Below are 13,345 nucleotides of genomic sequence, written 5' to 3' on the forward strand. Positions count from 1 at the left end.
GAAGAAAGAGCAACTGTAGGTTGCTTCTTGCTGACTCATGACACAGCTTCAGATCTAAGTGAGAAACAGTAACCTGTCACGGATCTCTTGCTGTCCACGTCTCCTGCCCAATCCAAGTCACAGAATTTGGTCAAGATGTTGCCCTTAGTATAGGTGATGCCATAATCAAGTGTGCCTTTGATGTATTTCAGCACTTGCATCCCTACCCTCCAATGGTTCAGCTCCTGGGGCTTATTGGAAAACCTACTTAGTACACCAGTCGCAAAGCTGATATCCGTCGGTCGCATGTTGCACAAGTAAATCAAACTGCCCACAACCCTTCTGTACTTTGCTTCATCCACCAGTGGTGATAAATCCTTGTTTGAGAGCTTCACGTCAACCTCCATAGGGGTGCCAACTGTCTCAGCCATGCCAAAGGCCTTCAATATCTCTCCAGCATACTTTAGCTGTGAGATGAAGATCTGTTTTGGCTCTTGCCAAACTTCAATCCCTAAATAGAAATGCATTAGTCCGAGGTTTGTCATTTCAAACTCTCTTCCTAGCAAATGCTTTGTCTGCGAGATCTTCTCTTCATGATTCCCTATTATGACAAGGTCATCCACATAAAGGACCACGATCATACACCTGCCTCCTTATCTGTAGATATACAAATTTGCATCAAATGGGCTCCTCCTGAACCCATTTTGTAGAAAGTAGGCATCAATCCACTGGTACCATGCTCGTGGGGCCTGTTTCATCTTGTAAAGTGCCTTTTTCAGTTTAGAGACTTTACCTTCTGAACCAGGGATCACAAAACCTGGTGGTTGTTCCATGTATACCTCCTCCTTGAGATCTCCATTTAGAAAGGCAGATTTTACATCCATCTGAAACACGGGCCAACTTTCTTGTGCTGCTAAATCCAAAACACTATGAATTGTGGTTAGTCGAGCCATGGGAGCAAAAGTATCCTGATAATCAAAACCATGTACTTATGGAATCCTTTTGCCATGAGCCGATGAGAGCCTTGTACTTATCCAATGTGCCATTGGTGTACTTGGTCTTGTACACCCACTTGGTGTCAATTACCTTGCATTTTGGTGGTCGATCCAGAAGGTCCCAAGTGTTGTTCTTCATTATGGAGCCATACTCCGACTGCATAGCCTCCATCCACCTATCATCACCCTGTGCCTCTTCAAGACACTTGGGTTCTTCAGCATGGATCACATCTGTCATCAAAGCATAGTTGAACGAGTGTTCCTACACCCTTCTTTGCTCCTCTTATATCTTGGACTGGCGGTGTTCGTATGGTTCCTCCATAATGGCTAGAGGTTCTCTGTCGTCCAAAAGCTTCTTTACCCACTTCAGGAATGGCTATTGCCATTGTGGCTCTGCAGGCTCTTCTTCCTCTTCTTTATCTTGAATCCTCCCAAGAACCGTTGGGGGAGTTCACTCTAGTATTGGTGGTTGTACTGGATGGATATCCTGGTCCTGGTTGTCTGGGAAGGAAGCATCCTCCTCCAATTGATGTGGTTGTTCTGATCAGAAGACCACATCGCGACTTACAATTACCTTCTTAAAAAGGATTATAGAGATGGTAACCCTTCGCCTCTTCACTGTAGCCCAAGAAAATACACTTTTGGCTCTTTGGTTCCCATTTGGTCTTGTTAGCATCAGGGACATGCACAAAATAGTCACATCCAAAAACTCTAAAATGTGTAGTTGAAGGTTTCTTACTAGAAAAGGCCTGTAGTGGAGTCATCCCATTCACAACCTTCATGTAGCTACGATTCAAAATGTAAACTTCTGTGTTACATGCTTCAGCCCAAAAAGTCTTTGGCAAATCTTTCCCTTTCATCATACTCCTGCCCATTTCATAGATGATGCACATCTTGCACTCTACTACTCCATTTTGTTGTGATGTATGTGGCGGGGGTTTCTGCCTCTTGATCCCATGACTTTTGTAGTAACTTTTGAATTCACTTGATGTGAACTCACCACCTCTGTCTGATCTCAATTTCTTCACCTTCCTCCTCATTTCTTTCTCGACCATTACGTGCCATTCTTTGAACTTACTAAAAGCCTCATCTTTAGTCTTCAGGAAGTATATCCATATCCTTCTACTGTAGTCATCGATTAGCATCATGAAGTAGTAGGAACCACCCAACGCTTCCGTCTCCATCTTTTCACAGAGGTCTGTGTGAATGAGAGCTCTAGAGGAGCCTTTGCTATGCTGGCCTCTTTAGGAAAGGGCTACCGATGCTACTTGCCCATCATGCAAGCTTCATATACATCGGGCAGATCTGTAATTTCTGGTAGGTCTGCAATCATTCCACTTTTATGCATCTCCTTCAAAGAACTAAGGTTCAAATGACCAAACCTCTCATGCCACAGCTTAGTGTTGCTCACATTGGCTCGAGCACTAAAAGCTGAGAGTTCATAGATGTTGTTGTGCCGTGTACTTGTACCAATGACCTTCCCTTGAAGATCCAAAATCTGTGCACCATTTTTATTGAAGTGAACTTTGAGGTCTCGATCCATGATTGTAGAAACGGACAACAAGTTCCTCTTGATATCTGGCACATAAAGAACATCGGACAACCGTTTTACAACTCCATCTAGCTTGAGAGCAATCCATCTAGCTTGAGAGCAATCCTACCTTTTCCTTTTGTTGGACATTTTGCATCATTGCCGACTACTACCACGATGTCATTCCCTACTGGATGTAGAGAGGTATACCAATCCTTCCGACTGGTCATGTGGTGCGATGCACCACTATCAATAATCCAAGGTTCATCTGCAGGTACATGAACTGCCTCCATGCAAATCTCCTCAATTGCTACGAATAGCTCTACTGGTACTGCCTGTGCACTATTGCTGGACTCTTTTTTTACTCTGTTCTTCTCATCTGCAATGTTCTTCCAGCACTCATTCTGCTTGTGCCCTGCCTTGTTGCAATAGAAGCACTTGATCTTCTTCTCTCTTTTTATCATCAAAAGAAGATTGGTTACTAGAGTCCTTACCCTTACCTTTCTTTGATCCAGCCGAGAAAGCCAAATCTTCTCTAGTCCTCATCTTTTGATGCATCTCCTCCTCTAGAAACATTGCACTGAAATCTTTAAAGTTGAGGAGTGGATTTCTGTTTTGCATATTCAAGACCGTAACAAGACTGTCACACTTTGGTGGGAGAATCCGTATGCACCTTCATGCTAGGTTCTCCCTAGTGATGGTGATGCCAATCGTAGTCATTTGATCGCGTAGATTCTTCACCCTGGTGATGAACTTCTCTACCATTTCAGACTCAGACGGTTTCTCGTTCGTGAGTTGAGTCTCCAGATTCTGAATCGGCTTCTGATTCGTGGTCTCGTACTCATTTTTCAAGACCGTCGATGCCTCCTCCGATATGGTGACATGTTAAATTAATGCCATGATAGAATCACTTACACTGTAGACAATAGAACACAGTGCATCTGCACTTCTTCTTGTCCACACGAGAATCTCATCCGCAGTTGGTACTATCTGTTGTCTTGCATTGGTTGGATTTGGTCTCGTCCATCCTAGTAGCAGTATCCCAATGCTCATATGCACTTAGGATGGTCTTCATCTTGAACTTCCAGAGTGGATAGTTAGTGCCATCCAACTTTTCGCTTTCACTGAACGGTGGGATTCGCAGTCTTACAGGTTGGCCCATCTCTCAAAATCTGCTCGCAAACAGAAACACACTACTAAAATCTTCTTGCTAGAGCCCGCTCTGATACCATGTAAGAAAACAATACAACGTTTGTGCTCAATAGATAATAGGATCTCGTATGTAAGAGAGAAAAGCAGATAGTATGGAGAATAAAAAATTTGATTACTAGAGAACTGATACAATAGATGGCACTGCCTCCCAGCCGTGCACTCCTGTGTGAGAAGCTTCGATGGCATGCTGGAAATAGTAGAGGATGGAGGCTTGATGCTAAGGAATCAGGGTTGCTATAGCTAGTGATGATAATGGGCTTCACGGGCTTGCTCTTATATAGCCACCAGTCATAGTTAGTTAGACCCAATTGGGTGACCGAGTCAGTCCACCCAAAACGGCTGACTGGAGGTCGGTCTCGAAATAGGACACCGACCACACGATAGAACTGTGGTGCAAAATAGAGCAACTGACCTACGATCACCATTCAGCCCAGCGGCCCAGAGCTATCCAGGATCATGTGAGGATCCAAACAGGCCTCACAACCCGAGAGTGGGCTGCCCTGGGAAATGCTCCGTGTACCCTCAGTGTGGTCAGTCATGGGATGCCTTCTCGCACCTGCATGTAGCCTAGTTGGTAGTGTGCCAACTCTATCTGAAGCCGTCCAGCCATCAGGCCACACATGGACCCCATCTGGTGTCCAAACCAAGACCTACCAAATAATCTAGCTACTCAAATGCCTTCTCTTCATATGGGGGGCTTACAAGTAGAGTTAGCTGGTTCCTGCATAGTTACACGAGAATGGAGCATTGATATCTAACAAAAAGTAGGATTTACTTTGATAGTGTGAGGTGACTCAAGTTGGTAAGCCAATGTTCCCACTCGCTTTAATATTTTGAAAGGTTTTGCGAAAAGAGGTGAGAGCCTTCTATCTCTAGCAAGAATTAAATTACTTTTTTTAAGAATGATTTTCAAAAATACCATGTCACCCAACTAGAATTCTCGAAAACTATGGTTCTTATCGTAATAACGTTTTTGTCTATCTTGTGCTCTTTTAATACAATGTCGAATGTGTTTGATTTCCTCATCCATTCTCTCAAGCATTTATTTTGAAATTTCAACTTTGCTCTCAGAATAATCAGAAAAATTAACTGGTGAATGATAATTTTGTCCATACATAGCTTCAAACGGAGTCATTTGAATTGAGCTATGCCACGAACTATTATAAGGAAACTCAGCCAAAGATAAGAATTCAATCAAATTAATTTGCTTCTCATTAACATACATTCTAAGAATGTCTTCCAGAAAATGATTTAATATTTCACTTTCCCCATCTATTTGCGGATGAAATGCTGTGCTCTAAGTTCGGTTCCTATGGCTTTAAATGTAGCATGCCAAAAATTAGTTGTGAGCTTTGAATTCCTATCAGAAACAATACTTTTAGGCATATCGTGCAAGAGAAAAATTTATCTTATAAATAATTTGGCTACCTCAAGAGCACCATCAGTCTTTTTCATTGGAAAGAAATGGGCCATTTTGGTCAAACCATCAACAACAATAAGAATAGTATCATACCCCCCTCTAGTAATAGGCAATTTAGTGATGAAGTCGATTGAAATAGATTCCCACTTCGAAGAGGAATGTCTAGGGGTTCCATAAGACCTGGCATTCTATGTTGTTCAATTTTGACTCATTGACAATCTAAACATTCCCTAACATAGCAATAGACATCATTCTTCAAATTAGGCCAAAAGAAAGACTTTCTAACCTTGCTATACATTTTGTCATATCCTACATGTCCAGAGAATGGTGCATCATGACATTCATGCAAAATTCTAGCCTTAAAAGAAGATTGTTCAGGCATGCAAAGTCTGTCATTACAATACAAAGTCCCATTTACTAAGTGAAATCTTCCCTCAACTCTCTTAGAATGATTCTTGGCAAGCTTTTCAAGGATAGAAACATAATCCTATTCAATTTCGGCCTTAATGTTTTCCATTAAATCAAAACAAACAATGGTTATGACATTTTCAAGAGGACATCTACTCAAAGCGTCAGCAACCTTATTCTCTTTTCCCTCAATATATTTAATATCAAAATCATATTTGGAAAGAAGATCCATCCATGAACTTTGTCTAGTATTCAACAAAGGTTGAGTAAGAATATATTTCAAACTTTGACGATCCATTCGAATTTCAAACTTCACACCAAGTAGAAAATGTCTCCAATGTTTTAATGCATAAACAACATCAAGCAATTCACGAGCATGAGTGGGGTATTTCTCTTCATGTTTTCTAAGTTTTATAGACTCGTATTCCACTACTCTACCATCTTGAGAAAGAACACATCCAATTTGGGTCCCAGCTCAGGTATCTTCAAGATGCAATTTTCTACCACCTTTTCTTTCAATGTATCAAAAGCTTCTTGACATTTCTCATTCCATACAAATTTGTTTTCTTGCTTTATCAGGTTTTTCAAAGGGGATGTTATTTTAGAAAAATCCTTGATATGTTTTCTCTCATACTATGCCAAACCAATAAAACTCCTCACATCTCCCACCACTGTTTTGAGCCTTGGCCATTCTTGAATCACTTTTGCTTTGTCAGGATCTATATGGATGCCTTCTTTGGAAATAACTCATCCCAAATAAACAATTTCATCTTTAGCAAAGAAGCATTTACTCCCTTTTCCATATAATTTATGGTCCCTTAAATTTTCAAGTGTTTTCCTAAGATGCAACTCATGTTCTTTTGTGTTCTTTGAATATACCAAAATATCATCTAGGAAAACCAAAATAAAATCATCTAGAAATTCACAAAACACATCATTCATCAGACACATAAAAGTTGCAGGTGCATTGGTGAGTCCAAAAGCAAGAACTACAAATTCATAATGACCATATCGAGTCCTAAAAGAAGTCTTTGGGATGTCCTCTTTCTTAATACATATTTGATAATATCCCGATCTTAAATCAATCTTGGAGAGGATTGTGCTTCCACTCAATTGAGAGACAACTCATCTATGTGAGGTAGAGGATATTTATTCTTGATGGTCTGCCTATTTAATCGTCTATAGTCAATGCATAACCTAGATGTTCCATCCTTTTTCTTTTGAAATAAAACTAAAGAACCCCAAGGAGAAACACTAGGTTGAATAAACCCCTTTTTTTGTAAATCCTCTAATTGAACTTTCAATTCCTTCAATTCATCCACATTGAATCTATAAGGGGCCCTACCATAAGGTCGAGTTCTTGGTTCTAGTTGTAGAGCATGGTTAAGATGTTGAGGTGGTGGCATCCCTGGTAGATCATCAGGAAAAATATCAGAAAACTCATCAAGGAGTTTTCAAACATATTCAAGCTATTCTTACTTTTGACTCTCTCCCTCAATCTTTTGGGTTTCCTCCTCAATCTTTTTAGCAAATACCAAGAATGTATCACAATTTTGTCTCATTCCTCTTAACAATTTCGTGACTGAAATAAGAAAAGCTTGACTATCACTTTCCTCTCCTTGAATAACTTGATTTCTACCATCTACTACAAAAAAGCTGATGGTTCTCTTTCCACAGTCAATTAAGACTTTGTTCTTAGATAGCTAGTCCATTCCAATTATGGCATCACACTTCCCCATGTCTATGGCCTAAAAATTCCCCTTACACTTTGCATGTGCTAAGGTAAATTGTAAAATTTCAATAAGACCTTGGGTATAGTGTATTTTCCCATTAGCTAATTGGACAGGTTTTCTTATCTTATTCCCAACTTCTAAGTGTTGTGTCCATATGAGTTTAGGAGAGATAAATCAATTTGTGCTACCCAAATCTATTAGAAAATTTATGTCGTGAGCCCTAATCCTCCCTTTTACTCTAATTAATGACAGTGGCATGTGCATGAGATCCAGAAGAAACCATGCATTTCATTGTGTTGGGATAAGTGTGGTCAAGGGCTTGCTCTAAGGTGCATGTGTGCATCATCTAGGGGAGTCACATGTGTGTGTGTGTGTGTAGTAGAAGCACACCTAGTGCTATGAGGTGTCTAATCTATGACCTAAGTGATGATGTAAGCACAAAGGCCCCCACATGGGAGGTTCCTTTGATTTAGCTATAGGAGCTGATTGCCACTAATGTAGGGGAGGTGCCTACACCTTCCTCTCACTCTATATAACTTGGAGGATCTTCCTTCATTCTAATACACTTGGATTTTTTCCTCACTTCATCTCTCACTCTTTGTGTCATGATGCACCTATTCTATCCCACTCACTTCTTCATTTGGTATCAGAGCCCTAAGTTCTAGATCTAGCTTAGCCTAGCATTATATGATCCCTAGTATAAATTCTTAGACTTTTTCAAGCTTCTTCATTATCTCCATTTCTTCCCCTCTTCTTCTCCAAATTTGTGAGATCTTGTTCTCCATCATCGTTCCACCATTACACAAGCCCTTTCTGACGTAGAACAATCTCGATAGGGCGCACCTCCTGCTTGAAGCTTGTCACGAAATTGTGCCTCCATCATCTGTGTTGACAAGATAATAGTCCATCGATGTATCACGTAATTCGGCCTTTGTGTTCACTCACTTCCAAATTCCTTTGAGCACAAGTTGGGCAACACCACAAGCTACCTTGTTCCAAATCTAAGGGCCAATGCATGCTAGAGCGAGGAGAATTCATGTAAAGAACAGTCGAAAAAGGTGCAGTTCTCCTAGATAGAATAGCATATAATTTTGCCTAAGATTTGTGCTGAACTTACTTTGGTACTCAAGCTTTACTAATGCATGGAAGCCCTTTCAAACTCTTCTCCAGCTATGAGAATTTCGCCCTTCAAGTTGAGCTAGTACTCTGCAAAGAATTTTTGCCAGTTTTTGCAAACTTGATGCTAGAGTGAATGCTAAGATGATGTTTGAGGAATGAAGTGGTGCTAGGGTATAGATCAGAGAATGCAATTTCATATTGAAGTTCAGTTGGGACTAATCTCTTGTCAAGATGCCAAGCTCACAATGTTCTTCCAATGCTAAGCAGTTGAAGAAGAATATAAGAACGACAAAGTTTAAGGTAAAGAAGACCAAGAAACTTTGGGAAAAGCCAACTGGGTATGCATATGCTAAACAACTAGGCTTTTTTGAGTTTATCTTTAGCAATCTACATTTAGATTTTTTTGTTCAACAAGATGAGTCATTTTGTAAGAGAGTAGATACTTCCTGATAAAGGTAAGACCCTCTCATGGCTACCTATAAAATTGACAAGTTCAATGGCCAAGGCTTTCACACTTGACAAATAAAGATAAAGTTTGTGCTTATGAAAGAAATTTTGTGGGACTTATAGGAACTCAATCCTCTCAAGAAGGTGAATCAACCATAACGAAAGGTAAAGGGAAAGCAACTAACTCTTCTTCTACACCTACAGATGCAAAAAGGATAGAGAAAGCTTATGCAATAATTGCATTAGTTTGGGAGATGATTATGTACATCACATTTTAAATTTAGAATCCCCTTTGGAGGCATGGCATAAGTTAGACATATTATTTGGTGCTAGCTCTCATACTTCCAAATTGAATTTGAAAATTAAGTTCTTTGAATTTAAAATGGAGGGACACAATGTTGCAGATCATGCTAATACTTTGAGGAGTCTTATGACACAATTAGCCTCAATTAACTCTCCAGTTACTGAAGATGATGCTATGGCTATGCTCTTGAAGAGTATGCCTCAAGACTATAACTATGTTGTGATTACTTTGAAGAATCTTCCCCAACCCACACTGGAGGGCATCATCAATGCTTTACAAGAGGAACACTTCAAGAATGGGTAAAGTACACATAGAAGCACTTGCAGTGAAGTTTTCAAAGAGTCGATACAAGGCATGCAAGCATTGTGGTAAAAACAATCATCTTGAGAAGGATTGTTATAAAATCAACCCTTGATCTTATTGTGGTAATAACAATCACTCAGAGAAGTTTTGCAAAGAGAAAAAGAAGAATATGACAAATCTAGTTGAAGAAAGAGCACCATCAACAAATGAAGAATCAAACTTTGTGGTAGAAGACAAGGACTTTGCCTTTGAAATTTTGTTTATCATCACTTAGTCAAATTTTGAGGTTCTCTGCATGGAGTAGTACTCCAAAAAGAATGTTATGTCTTTTGTAAATCACCTCTGGTCACCATATGATGTAGGCCATGTGATATGTGTGTTTGGTCTATCCCATTTTTGTAAACCTTGACCCTTGGGCACCTTTACTAGCATGAGATCCTAGCCATAAATTTATCCTTGACCACCATGAGATGGCATGAGAAACTATGTGACTAGATGTATCCTTGACATAGCAAGAGGCAAACCCTTGAGGGGGGGTATGTTGGGATAAGTGTGATCAAGGGCTTGCTCTAAGGTGCATGTGTGCATCTAGGGGAGTCACATGTCTATGTGTGTGTGTGTGTAGTAGAAGCACACCTAGTGCTATGAGGTGTCTAATCTATGACCTAAGTGATGATGTAAGCCACTGATGTAGGAGCTGATTGCCACTGATGTAGGAGTTGATTGCCACTGATTTAGGGGAGGTGCCTACACCTTCCTCTTACTCTATATAATGGAGGATCTTCCTTCATTATAATACACTTGGATTTTTGCCTCACTTGAGCTCTCACTCTTTCTGTCATGATGCACCTATTCTATCCCACTCACTTCTTCACATTGTAGGTTCATATGACTTACCTTCTTCCTCAGCTTCGTCGATGGTTGGATTCATCTCGAGCCCATCTTAGCATCCATCCTGGATCCTTTGACAAAATTGAATGTGGCTTTGTTGACCTTTCTAGTTACCAACAACTTTATTAGCTTACTCTTTGCTCTGGACGCCCTCTTGACTATAAGGAGCAAATCTTCTTTGATTTCTAAGATTTCTACCATCCTATTATTCCCTCCATCCTTGAAATTTATTGGCACTAGAAAACTTTGATCTCTCAAATATTTGAACTCTGAAGTTTTGGAAAAGGAAGACCTATTGGAACCTCAAACTAAAAAGAAATTTATACACAAAATATGGAGCATCACATCACGTCAAGCTCTCCAGCCGCCCATCCAGGTCTCGTGTGTTCATTTATGAGCAAGGTGCTAAAGCCGTTTTCCTGATAACTGCTGAAGCTGTTTGCGAGAAAGGCAGGATCGCCTCTAAAAAAAATTCCATTTTCATGTTGAATGGGCTTTATGCTTGCCTAATAGGCTTTATGCCTACTAGTGAAGAGATTATCTTCTATTAGATCTACTTATAAAAACAAAGCCAAAAAAACCCCAGAAAGTTGACATCAAAAGTTTGCACATATCATTCGTAAAACCTTCAGGAAAAAATAACGCCGATTTACCTTTTAGTTTTAAATTATAGTTTTTTTTTTAAAGGGTAGCGTGGCTTTGCAGCAGTGTGAGAGCATGCAATATAACTATAGAACCTTGGAATAGCCTAATGGATCTTGCGAGTCCTCAAAGCGATTCTTTTTTATTATTTCTAAACACTTGTAAAACCCACAAGTTGGAGGCAAGTGCTTCTGTGCATACATGCACCCTTGTTATAACTGTGGTTGATGCATACTAATGTCCAACAAAGGGTGACTTTGATCCTCATCACGTGGATTAATATGATTACTATAACATTGATGGTGATCATTTGCACAAGCAAAAAGAGAATTATTACTTGAGTATCCTGACTCCCCATATTTAAAAATTGTGAATGTAAGATCTATTCATGTTTTATTTGATGAAAGTAAGGATTTCGATGCCTTACTTTTGATAAAGTTTGATGCGTGGAACCTAGAGTGGTATTTGATGAAAGGACTAGGGTTGTGTTAGACTTTAGTTTAGGTTAGGTGGAATTGAGTACAAAGGTCAACATTAGGTTAGTATAGACAAGCCAATGTTGTATGCTTGATTTAAGCTTTTACCTCAATGTAGGTCTACTTAATGTAAAATTTCAAGAAGTTGTAGATTGAATTATGCATTTTACATAAATGTTGGCTTTGGTAGTATTCACATCCCAAGTATAGATTATAAGTTGCTGATATTACAAGAAAGTTGATCCATTATGTTTATGCATCACTAATAAAAGAAGAGTTCAGCGAGTCTCAAGAGAGATCCTTGCAAAATCAAGGCCGGCCTTAGCCCGTAACCCTTTTCGAACGAAATTGTGAACGTAATCCCGAAAAAGTATTTGCTTATAGAGCGGTGGATTGTTCTCGTGGATGATGCTTGCAAGGGGAGCAACCGTTGCATCCAGGGAGGGGCTGAAAAAGGTGGCAATCGAAAGTCTCGGCTTGTTTACATTGGTAACCACTCTGTGTTCCACACTTTCGTATCTGCCATTCGTCAGAATCTGCACAATAATCGGACTATCGTCGTAACGTACATCTCAGAAGCGCAAAAGCCGTTTTGAATGTAATTAACGATAGATCGACATACCTCCAACTGGTCTCCTATGTTGATAACGAAGGCATCTTCTATGGGCTTTACGGCGATCCACCGGTCACCTTTCCGCAGTTGCAATCCACCCACATCGTCTTGCAACAGAATGGTAAGTGTATTGGCATCCGAGTGTGGACTCACGCCAAAAGTAAGGCTGGGATCTGGACAGGATGGATAGTATTGCATTGCTACGATCCCGTCTGCAACTGCTACCATAGTTTCTCCAATGTCAATCAGACTGATCTCTAAACTCTCGAGAATGGCTTTGTGGAGTCTCCGTGCAAGGGACCTTAGCGCATCTAGATACTCAAGAGCAGGTTCCCTAGTGTTTACAGACCCAAAAATAAGAACAAAGCGCAACAGTAGGATGTCCTTGTTGATACACCAAAAAATGAGAACAAAGCGGGACAGCAGGATATCCTGGTGAATTCCCACAATATTGGTTACCTGCAAGGGACTGGACCTTCTTCTTTGACACCCTTGAATCGATCTGGCATGAAGCGTAACGAATCCTTCCATTCATGAATCGTTTCGCCACGTCGATTGACGCTCGTAAGATATGCCATCTCCCTGTTGTTATCTTCTGAGAAGAATCTCATTCGCTCTTCTGCCGGTCGATCAAAGAACTCTCGAGCAGCTGCTTGAATCCTACGCATTAAAGGTAATGGGACGCCATGATGTATGACCTGAAAGCCAGAACTTAAAGCGGTGAGCTTTTAGCAAGCTGCAAGAGGGGCAGGATATATAGGGAAAATGCAGACCTGGAAGAAGCCCCAATCCTGGCATGCGCGGCGTATGTGATGGATTACTCGGTCTCTCCCGGCACCACTAGGACAGTCCAACAAGGTGAGGTCGATGACAGGAAGCTGGTCGGCATCAGAAAACTGAGGGAAGGTAGGGCGGTGGTGGAGGGGACGGATGTAACTGTCGGGAACAAAGGTGAGGCCTTCATCTACGAGCTGTTTGATTGTTTTGATACGAGGACGAGTGAGCCCATGGTTTGTACCTTCCGCAAGGCTTGGTGCTATCTGCGTTGTCGCCATGGGCTCGTTGTGTGTGTGTGTGTGTGTGAGACAGAGAGAGTGAGAGAGAGAGAGAGAGAGAGCGCGAGCGCCGAAGAGCCAATAAGTGAGGAAAGCCTTTGGGGATAAAGAGAAACTTGTCTCGTACTTAAAGGGTTAGGGGAGGGACTTGCGAGAGAGGTCACCCTCACATGGTGATTTTCCACATGCACGGAGGGACTTGGAAGAGAGGTCACCC

At 40.8% G+C, this 13,345-nt stretch overlaps 1 protein-coding gene across 1 annotated transcript; it reads right to left on the reverse strand.

Moving 5' to 3' along the window:
* Positions 1-11,642: 11,642 nt before the first annotated feature.
* LOC147895974 (fe(II)/2-oxoglutarate-dependent dioxygenase 4-like) lies at positions 11,643-13,128 on the reverse strand. The gene is made up of 4 exons (XM_087382189.1): positions 12,847-13,128; positions 12,533-12,771; positions 12,083-12,407; positions 11,643-11,996 (listed from the first exon to the last, which is right to left on the reverse strand). The coding sequence occupies exons 1-4, from the start codon at positions 13,126-13,128 to the stop codon at positions 11,739-11,741; spliced, it is 1,104 nt and encodes a 367-aa protein (XP_087238315.1). The 3' UTR covers positions 11,643-11,738.
* Between the last annotated feature and the right edge of the window lie 217 nt (positions 13,129-13,345).

Source organism: Dipteris shenzhenensis, chromosome 12 (genome assembly GCF_047967505.1).
Source record: "Dipteris shenzhenensis isolate YYH24624 ecotype China chromosome 12, Dip_SZ_1.0, whole genome shotgun sequence".
Lineage (NCBI taxonomy): Eukaryota > Viridiplantae > Streptophyta > Polypodiopsida > Gleicheniales > Dipteridaceae > Dipteris > Dipteris shenzhenensis.

Bases quoted from the DNA above. Each gene is read 5' to 3' on its own strand.
- LOC147895974 (XM_087382189.1), bottom strand. From the start codon at position 13,128: ATGGCGACAACGCAGATAGCACCAAGCCTTGCGGAAGGTACAAACCAT. The intron at 12,408-12,532 runs GTAACCAATATT...TGTAAACACTAG, and splicing joins GAAGGTCCAGTCCCTTGCAG to GGAACCTGCTCTTGAGTATC. The intron at 11,997-12,082 runs GTATGTCGATCT...ATTATTGTGCAG, and splicing joins ACATAGGAGACCAGTTGGAG to ATTCTGACGAATGGCAGATA.